The sequence below is a fragment of the Dreissena polymorpha genome, chromosome 1, assembly GCF_020536995.1.
Source record: "Dreissena polymorpha isolate Duluth1 chromosome 1, UMN_Dpol_1.0, whole genome shotgun sequence".
Taxonomy (NCBI): domain Eukaryota; kingdom Metazoa; phylum Mollusca; class Bivalvia; order Myida; family Dreissenidae; genus Dreissena; species Dreissena polymorpha.
The window spans coordinates 6,895,959-6,916,119 of NC_068355.1; the positions used below are offsets into that span (position 1 = coordinate 6,895,959).

General features: G+C 38.7%; 1 protein-coding gene across 1 annotated transcript in view; it reads left to right on the forward strand.

Annotated features, from left to right (window-relative positions):
* Window positions 1-20,161, forward strand: part of LOC127869687 (synembryn-A-like) — a 42,745-nt gene that overhangs the window by 18,519 nt on the left and 4,065 nt on the right. The window contains exons 6-13 of the mRNA XM_052412348.1: window positions 1,964-2,197; window positions 4,365-4,459; window positions 11,254-11,425; window positions 11,976-12,074; window positions 12,943-13,007; window positions 14,639-14,721; window positions 16,563-16,710; window positions 18,818-18,937. Of these exons, the coding sequence (XP_052268308.1) occupies window positions 1,964-2,197; window positions 4,365-4,459; window positions 11,254-11,425; window positions 11,976-12,074; window positions 12,943-13,007; window positions 14,639-14,721; window positions 16,563-16,710; window positions 18,818-18,937 (1,016 nt within the window). The remainder of the gene's footprint in view (window positions 1-1,963; window positions 2,198-4,364; window positions 4,460-11,253; window positions 11,426-11,975; window positions 12,075-12,942; window positions 13,008-14,638; window positions 14,722-16,562; window positions 16,711-18,817; window positions 18,938-20,161) is intronic.

Sequence of the window (20,161 nt, forward strand, 5' to 3'; positions counted from 1 at the left end):
TGTTCATGTTTTCGTTGTGGGGCTTATGTCAGGAATCCAACATTGAGCTTAACTGGTATCCTTCCATCAATATCAAGTACTGGGTCTACGTTGGGAACAGATATGAGACAAGTAATTCCATGAGTTATAATGCTGCTGTTATTGATAGAGCTGCAACGATTCGATTTCGATTTCAGACAGTCTGATACCGATTTTTTCGATTCGATTCATCTGTCAACCTAGTTAGCGAGGCTGTTTAAGGAGAAAACCAGAGCTATTGTCATAGCCAGCTCGTCCGCCGTAGGCGTCGTGCTAAAACCTTAACATTGGCTCTAAATTCAAAGTGCTTCCACCTACAACTTTGAAACTTTATATGTAGATGCACCTTGATGAGTTCTACACGCCACACCCATTTTTGGGTCACTAGGTCAAAGGTCAAGGTCACTGTGACCTCTTATATCAAACTTTAACATATAGGCTCTAAAATCAAAGTGCTTCCACCTACAACTTTGAAACTTCATATGTAGTTGCACCTTGATGAGTTCTACATGCCACACCCATTTTTGGGTCACTAGGTCAAAGGTCAAGGTCACTGTGACCTCTAATATAAAACTTTAACAAAAACCTTAACATTGCCTCTAAAATCAAAGTGCTTCCTACCTACAACTTTGAAACTTCATATGTAGATGCACCTTGATGAGTTCTACATGCCACACCCATTTTGGGTCACTAGGTCAAAGGTCAAGGTCACTGTGACCTCTAAAAAAAAATTAATTCTGACAAGCTTTTGCAGCCGAGCGTGGCACCCGTTATGCGGTGCTCTTGTTTTATCATATATTCACTATTCTGCCTCAAAATAAACATAACTGTTCAAATGTGTTGCATACCTAGATATCTTGGGCATTTCTGTGTTTGTTAGATATAGTTTGGTTGGTTCAACAGTGTTTTAAAAACTGTTGAAAGTGGGTTAAATTAACATGTGTAAGAAATATTTAGCAAGAAACTGCCAATTTTCGGACAAACTATGTCAATATTTCAATAAAACACATAAAAAAAGAATAGCAAATTAGGAACTCAATATTAATATTAATAAAAATCTGACTAGAAGAATGTTTTGACTACACAATAATATAATAAAATATAAATAATAATAATAAGGCTGGCGACTTGAGAAGTTGCACTGGTGCTACTTCCTGCTAAATCAACGTTATGTTTGCGTTTGACATGCTGCATTAGATTAGTGGTTGAGCCGGACTTAGGGTACGCCACGTCCGAAAAGCACAGTTTACATGTAGCTTTATCGGGAGGGCTACCATCCCGAAACCCAAAATACTGCCACACTTTTGATTTTAGCTTCTTAGGCGCATCTGATAATTTCAATTTGTCGGCCACAACTTTTTCAGCCATTTTGACGCTTTTCCCGAAAGTAGACCGTAACGCGCTTATTAATTGGATGACTAAAGTATTAAGTAACCAATCGCGTGCTTCGTTATTACAGGTAAAGATAAAACCTATTCCTTCCTGTATCAAATGGTCAGAGTACAGCGCGCTTTACGTATCTATGTCTAAATATTAAATAATCGAATCGAATTTGGTAGGGTTGGTATCGTAATCGAATCGACGCATTTAAAACCGATTTTCGATGCATCGGATTGAACCGTTGCAGCTCTAGTTATTGAGAACTATTTAATAAAGCTAATTTAAATGTACAGCCTTGATCTTATATATAAGCCCATAGCTGAAGATTTAATTGAGCTAAAATTAATAGGTTTAAAGTTACTGCAAGATTATGGCTCTGAATTTAATTATTTACTAATTGCTATTGCTGTAATGTCTTTAAGCTGTTCCACTTTTTAAGTGCTTTAGTTATGGTAAGATCTTTAGCAAATTTGATATTTTAAAGATTGCTTTTTTCATTAGGGAGAATTTTTGTTTTGCAAACTGTTATCATTGTTAATTTCAAATTATATTTATTTCATTGCAGTTCTTTGACATGAGATTGCTATTTCTTCTCACGGCTTTGTGTGCGGACACGCGCCCAAAGATCCGCTTTGAGCTTCACGGGTTCACGTACATGATTGAGGTAATTGACCTGATGCTGCGAGATGCAGAGGGTCGTAGTGAGGGCCTCACAGACCAGGAGGTGGACCTGTGCTCGGAGATACTCAAAATACTCTTCAACCTAACAGTCACTGTGGATAGGAACAACCTGGATGAGGTAAGAATGCAGTGTCTTCACTTGGCATAGGAACAACCTGGATGAGGTAAGAAGGCAGTGTATCCACATGGCATAAGAACAACCTAGATGAGGTAAGAATGCAGTGTCTTCACTTGGCATAGGAACAACCTGGATGAGGTAAGAATCAGTGTCTTCACTTGGCATAGGAACAACCTGGATGAGGTAAGAATGCAGTGTCTTCACTTGGCATAGGAACAAACTGGATGAGGTAATAATGCAGTGTCTTCACTTGGCATAGGAACAAACTGGATGAGGGAAGAATGCAGTGTCTCCACTTGGCATAGGAACAACCTGGATGAGGTAAGAATGCAGTGTCTTCACTTGGCATAGAAATAACCTGGATGAGGTAAGAATGCAGTGTCTCCACTTGGCATAGGAACAACCTGGATGAGGTAGGAATGCAGTGTCTTCACTTGGCATAGGAACAACCTGGATGGGGTAAGAATGCAGAGTCTCCACTTGGCATTGGAACAACCTGGATGAGGTAAGAATGCAGTGTCTTCACTTGGCATAGGAACAACCTGGATGAGGTAAGAATGCAGTGTCTTCACTTGGCATAGGAACAAACTGGATCAGGTAAGAATGCAGTGTCTTCACTTTGCATAGGGACAACCTGGATGAGGTAAGAATGCAGTGTCTCCACTTGGCATAGGAACAAGCTGGATGAGGTAAGAATGCAGTGTCTTCACTTGGCATAGGAACAACCTGGATGAGGGAAAATGCAGTGTCTCCACTTGGCATAGGAACAACCTGGATGAGGTAAGAATGCAGTGTCTTCACTTGGCATAGAAATAACCTGGATGAGGTAAGAATGCAGTGTCTCCACTTGGCATAGGAACAACCTGGATGAGGTAGGAATGCAGTGTCTTCACTTGGCATAAGAACAAACTGGATGAGGTAAGAATGCAGTGTCTTAACTTGGCATAGGAACAGCCTGGATGAGGTAAGAATGCAGTGTCTTCACTTGGCATAGGAACAACCTGGATGAGGTAAGAATGCAGTGTCTCCACTTGGCATAGGAACAACCTGGATGAGGTAAGAATGCAGTGTCTTCACTTGGCATAGGAACAACCTGGATGAGGTAAGAATGCAGTGTCTTCACTTGGCATAGGAACAAACTGGATGAGGTAAGAATGCAGTGTCTTCACTTGGCATAGGAACAACCTGGATGAGGTAAGAATGCAGTGTCTCCACTTGGCATAGGAACAAGCTGGATGAGGTAAGAATGCAGTGTCTTCACTTGGCAAAAGAACAACCTGGATGAGGTAAGAATGTGGTGTCTTCACTTGGCATAAGAACAACATGGATGAGGTAAGAATGCAGTGTTTTCACTTGACATAGGAACAACCTGGATGAGATAAGAATGCAGTGTCTTCACTTGGCATAAGAACAACATGGATGAGGTAAGAATGCAGTGTCTTCACCTTGCATAAGAACAACCTGGATGAGGTAAGAATGCAGTGTCTCCACTTTGCATAGGAACAACCTGGATGAGGTAAGAATGCAGTGTCTTCACTTGGCATAAGAACAACATGGATGAGGTAAGAATGCAGTGTCTTCACTTGGCATAGGAACAACCTGGATGAGGTAAGAATGCAGTGTATCCACATGGCATAGGAACAACATGGATGAGGTAAGAATGCAGTGTCTTCACTTTGCATAGGAACAAACTGGATGAGGTAAGAATGCAGTGTCTTCACTTGGCATAGGAACAACCTGGATGAGGAAAGAATGCAGTGTTTTCACTTGGCATTGGAACAAACTGGATGATGTAAGAATGCAGGGTCTTCACTTGGCATAGGAACAACCTGGATGAGGTAAGAATGCAGTGTCTCCACTTGGCATAGGAATTTGTGTTTTTCATTTTTTTCTGAAATGTTCTTGACTAATGATTTAATGCAAGATTAATGACCAATACATAAACTTTTTTCAATACTGATATGTAGGGTTAAACCATTATCCTACAGAGATAAAATAACATAGAACGTTTGAACTTATATCAATATTATACATTTGAAGGCTTGCTTATTGGTTAAGTTTATGTCTGAATTTTACCAGTGGTACTCTTGATGTTAGTGGCAATGATATCCTTAAATATTTTACTCAAACTAATTGAGATGCTGTTTTACTTGGATGTGTTGTTTAGGAAGAGGACGCCCACATGATGAGGCTGGTTTGTGTGCTACGTGACTTACTTCTGTGTAACACCGTCTCCAAGGACAAAAGGGAGGGCATTCTCAGGTATGCAGCATTATAGAATACTAGAATTGGCGGGGCATAGGCCGACGCGTATCCCCACGCCGCATGTTTGACCCAGCGGGTGCCCCAGGGTTGGTAATTGGGCCATGCATAGCTGAGATTGACTGTATTGTCATAAGAGATGTTCAGTATCAATCTGAAGTAAATCGGTGTAGAAATGAAGAAGTTAATGTAAAATAACATAAAAAAATGAGTGAAAATCTCTGACCCGGCCCCACCCCAACACCCATTACTTTTGACCCAGGGGTCAGATCAAAATTCCAAATAGTGCAAGGTCGCACATATGCTCAAAGCTACCATGTCTGTAAGTTTCAAGGTTCTAGTGCTAAAAGTGTAGGAGGAGATAGTGGCCCGGACGGACGGACTGACGGCGGAGATAACCACAATACCCCCACGCTTTTCAAAAGTCCCAAAATTTAATACATGGATTAGGTTCAAACTTGCGCACTAAAATACCTTTAATAATGTGATCGTAAAGAAAGTAATTTTGGCTGTGACCAGTTTTGGTACAATTATGGCCCTTTGATTTTTTGTTCACTTAAGAATAATATATATATATTTTTTTTTTCCAAACATGTGTAATGGACCATCAATGTCTGTTTGGCATTTCCAGTTGATAACGTCATTTAATTGTGTAAGTTTGTTTGTGTTTTTGTTAGCTCCACTGGCCAGAGGCCAGCAGGGCTTATGTCATGGTCCTGTATCCGTCTTGTGTGTGTGCGTCTGTGCGTTAACTTTTTCTTTAAACATCTTCTTCTCCTAAAGTACTGGTCCAATTCTGATGAAATTTCTCAAGAATGTTTCTTGGGTGAACCTCTTTCAAATTTGTTCAAATTATGCCTCTGAGGTCAAATTTGACCCCGCCCCGGGGGTCACAAAATTGAAAATTTGCTTATATAAGGCCTATTTTGTGAAAACTTTCAAAATCTCTCGTCCATAACCATTGGGCCTAGTGTTATCAAATTGGGTATGTAGAGACATCTAATAGTCCTCTACCAAATTTCTTCAAATTATGCCCCTGGGGTCAAATTTGACCCTGCCCCGAGGGTCACAAAATTGAACATATGCTTATATAAAGCCTTTTTTGTGAAAACTTAAAAAAATCTACTTGTCCATAACCGTAGGGCCTAGGGCTACCAAATTCGGTATGTAGTTACATCTAATAATTCTCTACTTAGTTTGTTCAAATTATGCCCCTGGGGTCAAATCAACCCTGCCCCAGGGGTAAAAAAAAATGAACATATGCTTAATATATCCGCGGCCCGCAAAATCTCTCCGCATTTTACACTGGTAGATTCTGCCTAGGCATTTTTAAAACGAGCGATATAATTGGCTGTCGTTTCCCAATCTTCCAATTAAAATCGGTTTAATAAAATGTGTTTGGTATTTCTTATGCAAATGGCGCCGTTGTGAAGCGAAAATTAAGATTATTGATATGACAAATATCAATCGAATTAACGACTGACATCATATAGTTTGATAGGAATAATGAAATGTGTTTGTCAACGAAAAAGACTACGTTTTAGATACAAGAAACACATATTTTGTTTAGAAATGTGCACAGTGAATTTGTGTCATGGAAACCAGTGTTTCTGTTTGCAACTTGGGAGTTCAGTCTACTAGCGAAGTAAAACAATTGAGAAGAGGATCTTTCGAACATGGACATAGACAAACATGATTTGATTTATATGATAGTGGATCTGTGTATAATCAGATTTATATGCATATTCTGCTTTATTATGTTTGTCACGCTGTTCAGTTAATTGAAATAGCATTGAACTAAAGATGTGAAATGAAAGATATTGAAAGGTAAACAAATTATTTTTATATTAATTTAACTCAGTTTAAAACATCATTAACACAAGAAGAACACTCACGTGTGTTTGTTTATATTTAGTCCATTAACCTTGTTTGTATATAACATTTATAAAAAAATTGTATTGTTTTAATTGTTTTCACCAAATGGTTAGTATTATTCTTTTATGTTAACATTCTCAAAATTCTTGTTTTATAATAGGCCCTATTTAAAAAAAAATATATAAATGACACCATTTAATGATTTATAAACAGATTGCAAAAAATATTTGTTCAAGATAAACTTAACAACAAATTGTTACATTGAAATTAAGTGATTTTAATATTCAGTAGCAAAAAAGTAAGGAGAATCCAACTTTAAAAAGATGTATCTATTAAAAGTATATTCTACCAATGCCGTGAACAATCCCCTTGTTTATAACATGACTGCCGCTAAGTCTATTACTAGCAACCTATCAGAGAATAGGTCAGATACCTTATTTCAATATATCGCAATCCTAGTATTTTTCAAAAACAAACATGACAGGTATCCAATGTCAGATGGAAAAAGTAAAGGAAAGTTAGGTCAAGCTAATTGTTTGTCATGATATCTCTTTAAACCGCACGCCATATGCAAGTAGTGTTGCCATGATCGCCACATCTTGATGAATTATAATTCAATTTTTTGTCTCATAAACATTTACTTTGTTTAACAAACAAGCTCTACAAAGTTATCTTTCCTACTGCCTTTCTGCACCTCATAAACCTGAAAAACTCGTAACTTTATGTTTCCTCAGGCAAATATCTTCTTTGTACAATAAACAATTTCTTCAATAAACAATTTCTTCACCACGTTAACTATCCTGCTACACTCACTAATGCCTCAAGAATGAAGTAAAGTTCAGGTGATCTACGTCATTAGGTATTTTGCATATGGCATGAACTATATAAGTAACAGAAACTTTGAAACCTACAAACACTTTTTGGAATTTTGGAAAAAGATTCATGATTGAATGAAGGAACTTTTATTACCGTAATTACTCTATGTTTTCGGACACTTAAAAATAATTATTTTTGTTCGTGTCCGAAAACTTAGATATGAAAAATATTCACAAAATACAGGTGTCCGAAAACTTAGAGTCGAAAATTTACCGGTAAGTGTCTGAAAATATCGTCAATTGTATCAACCACTACCGTTAATAGTTCGCGTTTGTAAAATACCATGCCGTATAGTATGAATTACAGTTATATATGTTTGCACTGCATTTTAAATAATTTTAAATGCTTAATGTATTTGACAGAAAGTTACTATAAGGTTTTACTTTTACCAACAAGTTAAAAAATGACAATGTGATGTACCGATACTCGATAGTTTGAACCTGTAACTAACGCAATAAAAAAAGCAAACTATGAATACTTTGTTTGTTTATTTCCGATAGTTGTTGTCTAACACCTTCCATTGTTGGGAAAACTTGCAATAGGGTGCATTACACTTTGAAACGTTAAGTATTTGTCACAGTTATTTTTCTGAGAAGGGGTAGTACCATTGAGGTAGATAATTGAACTGTTAATTGGCACTACCATTGGTAGTTGTCATGACGCTTATGCTATCGGGCGGAACCATTGTTTAATACCGGTTTACAAGGTTATTTTCCCAATAACGCACATGTAATGGTCCGTTGCCTTCAGGCATGCACCTGTCATGTTTTATGATGTTAATCTGGTTGTAAAACCCCATGATCGAAGTGTCATTAGATATCGAAAACAGGACCGAAATTTGGTAAAAAGCGCTGTAAAATATACTGTCCGAAAACTTAGAGACATTAATTATGGACGAAAACTCGTGTGTCCGAAAATTAAGAGTCACGAAAAATAAATATTTTTGCTAAAAAAAGGGTGTCCAAAAACATAGAGTAATTACGGTAATCTTTTAGAACATGCGTAGATTTGATCTTCAGCATCTAAAAATATGTGAAATAGAAAGAACGACAATATCTTTTGGAGAGATAAATGTACCTACATTATAAGCAAAGGGCCTGTGCGACAATATCCGGACTTTTTAGTGTGTTTAGTTAACACCGTAGTAACGTTTTCCATATATGGAAAATGCTCACCCTTCCAAATTTAAGCGCCCAGTGGGACGAGGGATAGAAGGAGAAAGTCACATGCTTGAGTACATTTCAACCCATGCGCATTGCACGCTTTTTTCGCATAAAAAAACAGTGGAGCGATACAGGGACATCATGGCCCTCTTGTTTACTTAATTAGTGCATGTTAGCTGTTGTGTATTTAGATAATGCCGCTACGCCACGCCTACTTGTAAATGAAGCGTATCAACGTCCTTCCCCATGTTCTTCATAACTGCATGTTGACCTCTGATCTGTGTTAGTTAGTTGTTAGGCATTGATCGCTTCTATCGTTGAATGATAATAATGTAGCCACTGATATTATATGCGTTTCACTTCGTTTGTTCACCCAAACACCACATTAGCCCTGTTGAAGCACTCCGTTGATCAACATGCCTTATTTCCCCCTAGCCATACTGTAAACCTGGTGATGAACATGCCTTATTTCCTCCTAGCCATACTGTGAATCTGTTGAACAACATGCCATATTTCTCCCCAGCCATACTGTTAACCTGTTGATCAACATGCCTTATTTCCCCCTAGCCATACTGTGAATCTGTTGATCAACATGTCTTATTATTCCCCTAGCTATACTGTAATCCTGTTGATTAACATGCCTTATTTCTCCCCAAGCCATATTGTGAACCTGTTGATCAATATGCCTTATTTCCCTCTAGCCATACTGTGAATCTGTTGATCAACATGTGAATCTGTTGATCAACATGCCTTATTTCTCCCCTAGCTATACTGTAATCCTGTTGATCAACATGCCTTTTTTCTCCCCTAGCCATATTGTGAACCTGTTGATCAACATGCCTTATTTCCCCCTAGCCATACTGTGAATCTGTTGATCAACATGCCTTATTTCTCCCCTAGCCATAGTGTGAATCTGTTGATCAACATGCCTTATTTCTCCCCTAGCCATACTGTGAATATGTTGATCAACATGCCTTATTACTCCCCTAGCCATATTGTGAACCTGTTGATCAACATGCCTTATTTCTTCCCTAGCCATACGGTGAACCTGTTGATCAACATGCCTTATTTCTCCCCCAGCTATACTGTAAACCTGTTGATCATGTTAACATGCCTTATTTCTCCCTCAGCCATATTGTGAACCAGTTGATCAACATGCCTTATTTCCTCCTAGCCATACTGTGAATCTGTTGAACATGCCTTATTTCTCCCCAAGCCATACTGTGAACCTGTTGATCAACATGGCTTATTTCCCTCTAGCCATACTGTGAATCTGTTTATCAACATGTCTTATTCCTCTCCTAGCCATACTGTGAACCAGTTGATCAACATGCCTTATTTCTCCCTAGCCATATTGTAAACCTGTTGATCAACATGTCTTATTTCTCCCCCAGCCATACCGTAAACCTGTTGATCAACATGCCTTATTTCTCCCCAAGCCATACTGTGAACCTGTTGATCAACATGCCTTATTTCTCCCCCAGCCGTACTGTAAACCTGTTGATCAACATGCCTTATTTCTCCCCAGCCATACTGTAAACCTATTGATCAACATGCCTTATTTCTCCCCCAGCCATATTGTGAACCTGTTGATCAACATGCCTTATTTCTCCCCCAGCCATACTGTTAACGTGTTGATCAGCATGTCTTATTTCTCCCCAAGCCATACTGTAAACCCGTTGATCAACATGCCTTATTTCTCCCCTAGCCATATTATGAACCTGTTGATGAACATGCCTTATTTCCTCCTAGCCATACTGTGAATCTGTTGAACAACATGCCTTATTTTTCCCCCAGCCATACTGTGAACCTGTTGATCAACATGCCTTATTTCCCCCTGCCTTATTTCTCGCCGAGCCATATTGTGAACCTGTTGATCAACATGCCTTATTTCCCCCTAGCCATACTGTGAATCTGTTGATCAACATGCCTGATTTCTCCCCTAGCCATACTATAAACCTGTTGATCAACATGTCTTATTTCTCCCCTAGCAATACTGTGAATCTGTTGATCAACATGCCTTATTTCTCCCCTAGCCATACTGTAAACCTGTTGATCAACATGCCTTATTTCCCCTAGCCATATTGTGAACCTGTTCATCAACATGCCTTATTTTTCCCCTAGCCATATTAAGAGCCTGTTGATCAACATGCCTTATTTCTCCCCTAGCCATACTCTGTATCTGTTGATCAACATGCCTTATTTCTCCCCTAGCCATATTGTGAATCTGTTGATCAACATTCCTTATTTCCCTCAAGCCATACTGTGAATCTGTTGATCAACATGCCTTATTTCCCCCTAGCCATACTGTAAACCTATTGACCAACATGCCTTATTTCCCTCTAGCCATACTGTGAACCTGTTGATCAACATACCTTATTTCCCCCTAGCCATAATGTGATTCTGTTGATCAACATTGCCTTATTTCCTCTTAGCCATACTGTGAATCTGTTGATCAACATGCCTTATTTCCCGCTAGCCATACTGTGAATCTGTTGATCAACATACCTTTTTTCCTCCTAGCCATACTGTGAATCTGTTGATCAACATGCATTATTTCTCCTCTAGCCATACCGTGAACCTGTTGATCAACATGCATTAAGTCTCCCCTAGCCATACGGTGAATCTGTTGATCAACATGCCTTATTTCTCCCCTAGCCATACTGTGAACCTGTTGATCAACATGCCTTATTTACCCCTAGCCATACTGTGAATCTATTGATAAACATGCCTTATTTCCCCCTAGCCATACTGTAAAACTGTAGATCAACATGCCAAATTTCTTTCCAGCCATAATGTAAACCTGTTGATCAACATGCCTTATTTCTCCCCCAGCCATACTGTGAATCTGTTGATCAACATGCCTTATTTCTCCCCCAGCCATACTGTGAATCTGTTGATCAACATGCCTCGAGACTGTTACGAGGAGTTGCTGGCCCCCATGAACGAGGGAGAGGTCAGTGGTCTGGAGAACAAGGAGGTCGAGTACGATGGCAAAAACATGGAGGCCATTGTCATACTTCTCAACTTTCTGCATGAGCGCATGGATCGGGTATGAGGCCACTCTAAAGTTAATTGTTGGGGCTTGGATGGCTTTGTTTGATATACTGAGAGCAGTCTCTACAGAAGATATAATGTCATTATTCTAGTAATTTGTTAACATTCACATGAGATACCCTTTTCAACTTGCAAGTACAGTTTGTAATGCATGATCCATACTCGGGAGTTCATGCTTAACAAGTCACACTTCACAATCAATATATTGGAACACCCAGGAATAAGGCATATATACTGTTTTCTTGTTTTTTCATGCACAATACTTTATTTATACATTATATTCAGCCATTGTGTAGTCCTGAATCTATTGAGTTGCGTTCTGAGAAAACTGGGCATAATGCATGTGCGTAAAGTGTCGTCCCAGATTAGGGACACTTTCCGCTTTTATGACATTTTCGTTAAAATGAAGTCTCTTCTTAGCGAAAATCCAATTTGGGCGGAAAGTGTCGTCCCAGATTAGCCTGTGCAGGCTAATCAGGGACGACACTTTACTCACATTCATTATGCCCAGTTTTCTCAGAACGCGACTCGAATTTATTTTTCAGCCAACCAAGTCCCTGAAGGAGAGTCTGACCCCCATCCTTCACTGCCTGTGTGAGACGTGCAGGGCCAACAGATCCATCAGAAAGTTCTGTAGGGCTAAGGTAAGTGGTACAGGCATTTCCTGTATTCATGTTAGTTAATTGGTAATTGAATACAGGTCTTGTAAACCCTTCAGGTAAATAACTGAGCAGAATTCAAAGATCTGTAGAGATAAGGCTGGTCAAGTGAATTTCCTTAATAAACTCACTCAGATTCTGTGACTTGAAATCTGCCACATTATACATGTAAACCGTGAGGTTATCTGCCCTTGAACTTCAATTATGCTGGGTATTTATCTTCTTGTATAACTATTCTGGTTGATTTTTTGTAACCGCTTTTTTTCCGTTGTCAGTTGTGCGTCGTGTGGCATCAACATTAGCCTTGTTAACACTATAGAGGCCACATTTATTGTCCGATCTTCATGAAACTTTGTCCGAATATTGGTTTCAATGATGTCTTGGATGAGTTCTTAGATGGTTAGGGTTGGTTGAAAAAACATTGCCACCACGGGGCAGGGCATTTTTTCCTATATGGCTTTAGTAAAACCTTGTTAACACTTTAGAAATCACTTTTTTTTCAACTCTTTTTGAAACTTGGTCAGACCATGTTTTGTATTGATATCTTGGATAAGTTCGAAAATGGTTTCGGTCTGTTGGAAAGCATGGCCGCCATGGGGCGGGAAATTTCTCCTTTTATGGCGACAGTAAAACCTTGTTTACACGCTAAAAGTCGCACTTATAGTTCAATCTTCATGACTTGGTCAAAACATTAAACTATAGTTTGTTCTAATGATATATTGAGCTGCACAGAATAGGTCTGTTTCTTTGTATCTCAGGTGAGCATCTTTGGGCCTTTCAGGCTCTTTTATTTATGAGCTAGTAATGCATACATAGTAATAATGCTTTATTCAACATTTACAAATATTTTTAGGTCCTCCCTCCATTGAAAGATGAAGTTAAACATTTGCCAGAGGAGGGAAACACACTACGGAATCGGTGAGTGACGTCGACCAACTGCCAACATGTTATTGGACATGTCACTCACACTGAGCGGTCATTCTGCATATCAGTATTGGACATTTCACTCACACTCAGCGGTTATTTTGCATGCCAGTTGTTCACTGTTAAACTATTGTTTCTTTCTAATTTATTTTTCTCCATACCTAAGTTTCAGGCTCATACCTCGAGTCTTTATCATACCTTGAATCTTTATGGAAAAATGTGTAACATTTGCCATTCCATTCCTTTTAATATGCAGCAGTATCTATACATTCCAAGGTAGTGCTCTTAGGTATTCATTCACCAAATGTATATTTTTGTTGTATTATTTAACAAAACCCATTACATGCTGGGATATTTGTCGTCTGCTAAATTGTTGTTTGCTGGATTTCTAAAATCATCTTTTTTTTTAGCTCGACCATTATATATGAAATATATATAGTGGAGCTATCCTACTCACCCCGGCGTCTGCGTTAGTGTTAGCGTGCAAATGTTAAAGTTTTCGTACTACCCCACTTATTTTCATCGTCCCTTGACATATTGCTTTCATATTTTGCATACTTGTTTACCAACATGACCCCAACCTATAAACAAGAGCAGACAACTCTATCAAGCATTTTGTCATAATTATGGCCCCTTTTCCACTTAGAATATGCAGCAAATGTTAAAGTTTTCGTACTTCCCCATTTATTTTCATTGTCCCTTGACATATTCCTTTTATATTTTGCATACTTGTTTACAAACATCACCCCAACATATAAACAAAATCAGACAACTCTATCAAGCATTTTGTCATAATTATTGCCCCTTTTATACTTAGAATATGCATATTATTGATAAATCTTTGTTAAAGTTTGCATACTACCCCAAATATTTCCTATATCCTTTAAATATTGCTTTTATATGTTTACCAACATGACCCCAACATATAAACAAGAGCAGACCACTGTATCAAGAATTTTGACATAATTATGGCCCCTTTTACACTTAGATAATTGAACATTTTGCTTAAATTGCCATAACTTCTTTATTTATGATCACATTTTATTATTACTTTGACAAAACACTTACCTGAATACCACAATGGATTCCACCCAAACAATACCCAATGCCCCTAACCAGAATTCCCCCCCAACCCCCCCCCCCCCAATTTTTTTTTTCTTTTAAACATCATCTAATAAATACCCCACCCCACATTTTACCCCCCTCTCACCATCACCCCCCCCTACCCCCCACCCCCCTTTTTTTTAAAACATCATCTTATAAATTACACACCCCGCATTATACCCCCCTCTCACCCCCCCTACCCCACCCCCCTCCAATTTTTTTATTTTTTTATATTTTTTTCCATTTTTTAATTTTGAAAGATCATCTAATAAATTATTGAAAATGAACAATTCCCCCATGATGGCTTACGTTATACTGTCAAGCAATCGAATAGTCGCGCGCGCTGTCCTCTGACAGCTCTTGTTCACTTTTTTTCAAAGACCACTATCAGAATAGCAAGATCTTGATCCAAACTGTTTGCAAAAGCCTTTAAAATTCGGTTCCAGCGATATGAGGGTTAATAATTGTACCATACATGCAATAAGTGTTTTATTTACCATTGTATTTGTATGTTTGCTCAGCCTGTGCAAGCTGTTGACCTCACCCATCCTGGAGGTGAAAGAGCTGGCTGCAGACTTCCTGTTTGTTCTCTGCAAGGAGAGTGGTGAGTGGAGCACTGAAAGCACATTGTAATAGACATAATCTTATCAGCTCCTCTTATCTGAGCTTAATGCAAGTGTGTAAAGAGGCGTCCCAGATTCGCTTGTGCGAATACCACATCAGGTTAATCAGGGACAACACTTTTATGGATTTTTATGCCCTCGGATGGAATGATCGGGGTTATGTTGTTTTTGGCCCTTCTTTCATTCTGTCTGTCATTCTGTCCCAAAACTATAACCTTGGTCATAACTTTTGCAATATTGAAGATAGCAACTTGATAATTGGCATACATGTGTATCTCATGGAGCTGCGCATTTGGAGTGGTGAAAGGTCAAGGTCATCCTTCAAGTGCAAAAGGCAAATATATGGCTTCAAAGTGGCGCACTAGGAGGCATTGTGTTTCTGACAAACACAGCTCTTGTTTTGTTTCCAGATGAAAATTCAGTAAAGACCTGAAGTGTTATCCTAGATTAGACTTGGCGAACTGCAGAATCTGTGACCATACTTAAGGCACATGCATGTGGCTGAGTTTTCCCAAGGCTCATATTGATAGAAGTACTCTTGAATCATTCTGTTTTAAAATTCTGTCGACAACTAGCTCAATTAGAAAGGACCATAGAATATGGTCAATACGCAGTCAATAAGCTGTTAAAGGGTCATATGGCAAATGAATTTGCATGTTCTCTGTAGGGTGGCATTAACAGTGGTACTGTTCGTTTGTAAGTCCGTCCATCTGTCTTTCAGTTTGGCAACTGTCAGTCTGTCTGTCAGTGCGGCATGCTATTTTCCAGAGGATTTACGCAACGCTTTCAGATAGTGAGCTGATTTTTGGTATGTGAGTCTTCTTACATGACCTACAGATGGAGTGTGAAATTTGTTCCATTACGTTGACTTTTGACAAAGATATGCCTTTGACTAATCTAAATTTTTGTCAAGGGAAGTATTTGGCTTTAATTTTTATTTTTCATTTGGCAGGTACAATATCTATGTTTTTACAAGGGAAGTTATTTTTTATTAAAAGGATACAATTCAAGGGAGGAGCTTCTGTTAAAAAAAGTAAGGCATGGTGATTTGACAAAAGTAGATATATATTTTTTTTATAATAATCGTTTTATGGAGGTTTTTTACACATTGTTGTCAGATATTGAGCTGTATTTTTGTGATCGCCTTTTGTCCGTCATCCGTTGTGCGCCGTCAACATTTTCCTTGTTAACACTCTACAGGCCACATTTAGTGTCCAATCTTCATGAACTTTGGTCAGAAGATTGGTCTCAATGATATCTTGGATGAGTTCGAAAATGGTTACGTTTGGTTGAAAAACATGGCCACCAGGGGGCAGGGCATTTTTTCCTTATATGGCTTCATGAATCTTTATGAAACTTTGTCAGAATATTTGTTTAAATGATACCTTGGATGTGTATGAAAATGGTTTTGGTCTCTTAAAAAATGTGGCTTCTAGGGTGTTCACTAGTCATAAAAGTTGGTAAGAAAATTTGTTCTAATGACAGCAAGGGCTGCAAAGAATAGGTCAGTTCCTTTGAATCTTAGGTGAGCAACTTTGGGCCTTTTAGGCCCTCTTGTTTGTATGTGGGTTAACCCATACAGATGAAGTGCGAGATTCGCTCTGGTCCATTGATTATTTGCTAAGTTATGGGCCTTGTTTTCCCTAAAATAGCAGCTGTGCGTCTTCAAAGCGCAGTAGGGGGCATTGTGTTTCACAAACACAGCTGTTGTTTGTCTATTTTCACTCCCAAATTGGTTGCAGTAAACATCTGTTAAGCCAAATCCCATAAAACTGTAACATAATGTATAAGTTTTGTTTGCACCTCCTTATGAACATTTCAGTTCAACGCATGGTGAAGTACACTGGCTATGGTAACTGTGCTGGTCTCCTTGCAAACAGGGGACTGTTGCTGGGCGGACAGGGGCAGGGAGACTACTCTAGCAACTCAGAAGATTCAGAAACTGAAGAGTATGCCAACCTTGTTGACAAGTATGTCTAAACCTATTTAGTTAAGCTTGATTGCATCAAAAGCCACAGGCTTATTAAAACACTGTGGAGACAGTTTCTTGGGTTGAACCAGAACTTGGTGTATTTGGTGGAGATCTATATAAAGAACGTTCCTACAGTGGGGATCAAACCTTGATCTCCTGGTTGCTAGGCAGACACATTGTCCACTATGCGATGGAGAATCAATCTTTGATATTCAAGAGAATATGGCATTTCGTGTGATATAGAATAGTGATTATAACTTCAAAACATTGATGCTGTTAGTAATTTGTGACTTACAGCTTACAAGACTTCAAGAAGAGAATTTAGCACTATACTCTCTGAAGTTTCATCAAGTTCTAAAGTACGTCAGAAACTAGCTGGGTATTTCTAAATATTTATGCTAGAATTGCAGGGTAATGTACCAACCTTTCGGTTTATTATTAGCGAGGCTGTTTTAGGAGAAAACCCGAGCTATTGTCATAGCCAGCTCGTCCGCCGTCCGCGTCGTGCTAAAACCTTAACATTGGCTCTAAAATCAAAGTGCTTCCACCTACAACTTTGAAACTTCATATGTAGATGCACCTTGATGAGTTCTACACGCCACACCCATTTTTGGGTCACTAGGTCAAAGGTCAAGGTCACTTTGACCCCTTATATCAAACTTTAACATAGGCTCTAAAATCAAAGTGCATTCACCTACAACTTTGAAACTTCATATGTAGTTGCACCTTGATGAGTTCTACATGCCACACCCATTTTTGGGTCACTAGGTCAAAGGTCAAGGTCACTGTGACCTCTAATATAAAACTTTAACAAAAACCTTAACATTGCCTCTAAAATCAAAGTGCTTCCACCTACAACCTTGAAACTTCATATGTAGATGCACCTTGATGAGTTCTACACGCCACACCCATTTTGGGTCACTAGGTCAAAGTCACTGTGACCTAAAAAAAAAAAAGGTCTGACAAGCTTTTGCAGCCGAGCGTGGCACCCGTTATGCGGTGCTCTTGTTGATATGCCTGTAATCTTGTAGCATGTCTATCTGTAGTATCGGCCCTCTTAATGAATACATACAAATTTTGGAAGTGAACAAATACAAAACATGCATGTGTTGTATGTCAATCTATAGTTCAATGTGTATTCTTGGACATAACAACGAAAACTGCATTGAAATCGGCAATGTTTTGACAAAATACTGGCTTGACTTAGCTCCCTGTAGTAACTTTTTTTCATGTACAATTGTCTTGTAGTATCGGCCTTTCTGATTGGTTGCTAAGATTTGTTACTATGCGCATGTGCTTGTTCTAAAAAAGTAACTTAATGGAAAAGCAAAACTCTTGCTCACGTTGTTCTTAAATTATGTTTACATATTATTCAAAAATAAGCGGCATATAAAAGCTACTTTTAATCCATTAACAAACTAACATAATTGCGTGTTAAGTAATTGAAAATCATAGCAACACCCTTGAATAAACATGACCTACTTTCAAATGAAAACCAGAAATCATGAGAAACATCGCTGTAATAGTCATTAATAAACAGCAAATAAATTCAAACTTCTAAAATGGAAACACATGTTCTGTCCTGCACTTCTTGAGGGGTTTTCGTCAAAGGCAAAATAAAATGAGGAGGGCTGATTCTATGATAATAGGGGATAGTAGGACTCATGTATTGAAATACTTTGAAATGTTAATTGAAAGTCATCCTTAATAAATGATCAAAATTGGATGTTTTTTACATAACATAATTTTAAATAACTTTTTATGCCCCCAAAGGAGGGCATATAGTGATTGCACTGTCCGTCCAATCTGTCGGTCACACTTGTGCGTTAAGGTTTGATAAAAGTGCTCATAACTTCTATGTCGCTTCAGATGTAAACTTCATATTTGGTATGCATGTGTATATGGACAAGGCCTCACCAAACGCACAACAATTTTGACCTTGACCTTGACCTTGAACTAAGGGTCCGCATTTAGGTTTCGAAATCTGCATTTAGGTTTCGAAAAAGCGTTTTTCGGGGGCATATGTCTTCCGATTGAGACAGCTCTTGTTTATGCATGCTTATTTCAATGTGTAATCAGCATCAATGTTTGACTTGTGTATTTAGACTGAATCCCATCACCGGGCGGATAGAGGAGGTGAGGTCCAAGCCCTGGGAGACCATGTCTGAGGAGCAAAAGGAGTATGAGGCAATGAAGCTTGTCTCTGCTATGGATAAACTGAACAGGTATAGCAAGCTTGTCATTGCTAAGGACACACTGAACAGCTATAGGGCAATAAAGATTGTCTCTGCTATGGATAAACTGAACATGTATGGGGCAATAAAGCATGTCTCAGCTATGGAATATTTGAAAAGGTATGGGGTAATTAAGCTTTTCTCTGCTATGGATAAACTGAACAGGTATGGGGCAATAAAGCATGTCTCAGCTATGGAATATTTGAAAAGGTATGGGGTAATTAAGCTTTTCTCTGCTATGGATAAACTGAACAGGTATGGGGCAATAAAGCTGCTTTTTTCTATGGATGAACTGAACAGTTATGGGACAATGAAGCTTGTCTCAACTATGGATAAACTGAACAGGTATGTGGCAAAGAACCTTGTCTCTGCTATGGATAAACTGAACAGGTATGAGGCAATAAAGCTGCTTTCTTCAATGGATGAACTGAACAGTTATGGGACAATGAAGCTTGTCTCTGCTATGGATAAACTGAACAGGTATGGGGCAATGGAGTTTGTCACTGCTATGGACACACTGAACAGGTATAGCAAGCTTGTCATTGCTAAGGACACACTGAACAGCTATAGGGCAATAAAGATTGTCTCTGCTATGGATAAACTGAACAGATATGGGGCAATTAAGTTTGTCATTGCTATGGATAAACTGAACAGGTATGAGGCAATGAAGCTTGTCTCAACTATGGATAAACTGAACAGGTATTGGGTCATAAAGTTTGTCTCAACTATGGATAAACTGAACAGGTATGGGGCAAAGAACCTTGTCTCTGCTATGGATAAACTGAACAGGTATGAGGCAATGAAGCTTGTCTCAGCTATGGATAAACTGAACAGGTATGGGGTAGTTAAGCTTGCCATTGCTATGGATAAACTGAACAGATATGGGACAATGAAGCTTGTCTCTGGTATGGATGAACTGAACAGGTATGGGACAATGAAGCTTGTCTCTGGTATGGATGAACTGAACAGGTATGGGACAATGAAGCTTGTCTCTGCTATGGATAAACTGAACAGATATGGGGCAATTAAGCTTGTCATTGCTATGGATAAACTGAACAGGTATGGGACAATGAAGCTTACTTCTGGTTAGCAACATTATGTTCTTAAGCAAAAATAGTATGGAACGGCAAATGTGTCTTTCTTGAATTTGTGAAAATTTGTGTGGACAGACGCAAGCATCTTAAGATTCATAGGTAAATGAAAATTGCATTTTTT